The sequence below is a fragment of the Lynx rufus genome, unplaced genomic scaffold (genome assembly GCF_022079265.1).
Source record: "Lynx rufus isolate CCGP_SWC_20201006 ecotype Redwood Valley unplaced genomic scaffold, mLynRuf1.p SCAF_5, whole genome shotgun sequence".
Classification (NCBI taxonomy): domain Eukaryota; kingdom Metazoa; phylum Chordata; class Mammalia; order Carnivora; family Felidae; genus Lynx; species Lynx rufus.
In genome coordinates this window covers 54058851-54060582 of record NW_025814867.1, presented here as the reverse complement: position 1 = coordinate 54060582, position 1732 = coordinate 54058851, and the positions used below count along the sequence as shown (strand labels likewise).

At 69.9% G+C, this 1732-nt stretch overlaps 1 protein-coding gene across 1 annotated transcript; it reads right to left on the bottom strand.

Annotated features, from left to right (window-relative positions):
* Nucleotides 1-504: 504 nt before the first annotated feature.
* CUNH3orf80 (chromosome unknown C3orf80 homolog) lies at nt 505-1245 on the bottom strand. The gene has a single exon (XM_047099193.1). It carries the CDS (start codon nt 1243-1245, stop codon nt 505-507), a length of 741 nt encoding a protein of 246 aa, XP_046955149.1.
* Between the last annotated feature and the right edge of the window lie 487 nt (nt 1246-1732).

The window sequence follows — 1732 nt, the reverse complement described above, 5'->3', positions numbered from 1 at the left end:
CTAGCCCTTGGCTTATCTTCGGAGACCGTGACCTGTCTGGGCAAGAGGGAGAGGTATGGAACTGCGTCCCTTTCCCTTCATCCCTAAAGGTTGCTACCTTTCTCCCGACTCACGAAAGGGCTCACGTGTTCTCTTTGATTCGGAAAGCAGGCACTTACGAGTGAACACAGTCTGAGCAGAGGCTGAGGGTAGGGACGGTCTTCGAAGTTGCGCTCCTGGGTTGTCCGCTGCTGTGGCCCCCGCCGCGCGCGCCTAACGTCTCCTTGAACCGAATGAAACGTAGGGAAACTTAAGATCCCGGGGGGGGGGGGGGAGGAACGGGGCGGGGGGGGGGGGAAACGGGAGTGACTCCAGCCCAGTCGCCGAGCGACGGGCGATTCGGCCCGGGTACCAGGCGGGGTCTGAGGCAGTTGGCGGTGGCAGGTACCACCTCGGCCGTTGCGTCCCACCCGCAGCCCACCTAGCCCCGTTCTGTCCGCGCGGTCCTCGAGCGGCCGTAGACGCTCAGATGAGCGGGAAGCGGCCCTCCCCGCCGTCTGACTCCCTGGCGCCGCCGCCTCGTGGGCGGCCAAGCACCGACACGGGCAGCACGACCTCCCCGGGGCTGAGCTGCTGCAGCCGCATGGACTCCTCGTAGGTGGGCAGGTACTTGACCTCCTCGTAGCTGGGCAGCTGCAGGAAGACCGGCGAGACTACGCGAAGCTCGTGCTCGGAGGCGCAGGAGGGGGCCGAGCGCCCTCCGCCTCCCCGGCCCCCGCCTCCACTGTCCAGCAGTGAGTCCTGGGAGCCGGCAGCCGCCTCGTCGCGCATTAGCGCGGGCGAGTCGTCGTCGTCGTCGGGCGGCCCCGCGGCCCCCGGCGGCCCCGCGCCCCCCGGCGGCCCGGGCCGTGCTTGCCCGGGCCGCGCCTGACCGCGCGGGTACCTGCGTGGGCTGGGGCAGATGATGCGCTGCAGGAAGTAGCCGATGGCGAAGAGCACTAGCAGGATAAGCAGCCCCGAGAGCTTGCGGACGAACCAGCCCACGTTGTCGAGGAAGGCGTGCAGCGGCAGCTTGCAGCAGCGCACCGCTGTGGCGTTGGCCGCGTCGCAGCAGCGCTCCCGCTCGCCACACGCCAGGTCCGCGCAGCCCCCGCCGCCCCGCGAGGGCGCCACGAGCGCCAGCGTCAGCAGTAGCAGCAGCGGCAGCAGCGGCGGCGGTGCGGGCGCCACCGACAGGCCCTCGGCTGTGACCCCGGGCCCCCACATGGCCCGCGCAGACCGTTGCTAATGTCCCGGGCGGGGGTTGGGGGATCCGTCTGTCCGCGTGTCCGTCGGCCCCTCCCCGGGCGCTCCTCTGGGTCCAGCGCGCCGCCTCCCGCGCCTCGGCTACCTGCGGCCGGAGCAGTCCTCACTTGGCCACGCTTGGGCGGAAGGAGGAGCCCAAGGCGCGCAGAGGCTGCGGGAGGCGGCCTCTCCTCGCAGCCTGAGCGGCTTCCTGAGCTTCTGACCTTAACCGCGAGCGCCCAGCCTCCCGGGTAGAGCTCTGGGCGTTCGGAGCCGCCCAAGATGGCAGAGGCAGCCTGTGCGTGGCTGCCGTGGGCATCTTCGCCCTGGCCGTCCGCGCTTTTGCAAGCCCCCTTGTCACTCTCCGGGGCTGGAAGGGTTAATGCTCCGCGCTCAGCTCTGGAGCCCCCTGATCTTGATTAATTCAGCCGTCGTGCTCTTCCTTGCTAGTCGGGCGGGGGCTCTTGCT

Bases quoted from the DNA above. Each gene is read 5' to 3' on its own strand.
- CUNH3orf80 (XM_047099193.1), bottom strand. From the start codon at position 1,245: ATGTGGGGGCCCGGGGTCACAGCCGAGGGCCTGTCGGTGGCGCCCGCA.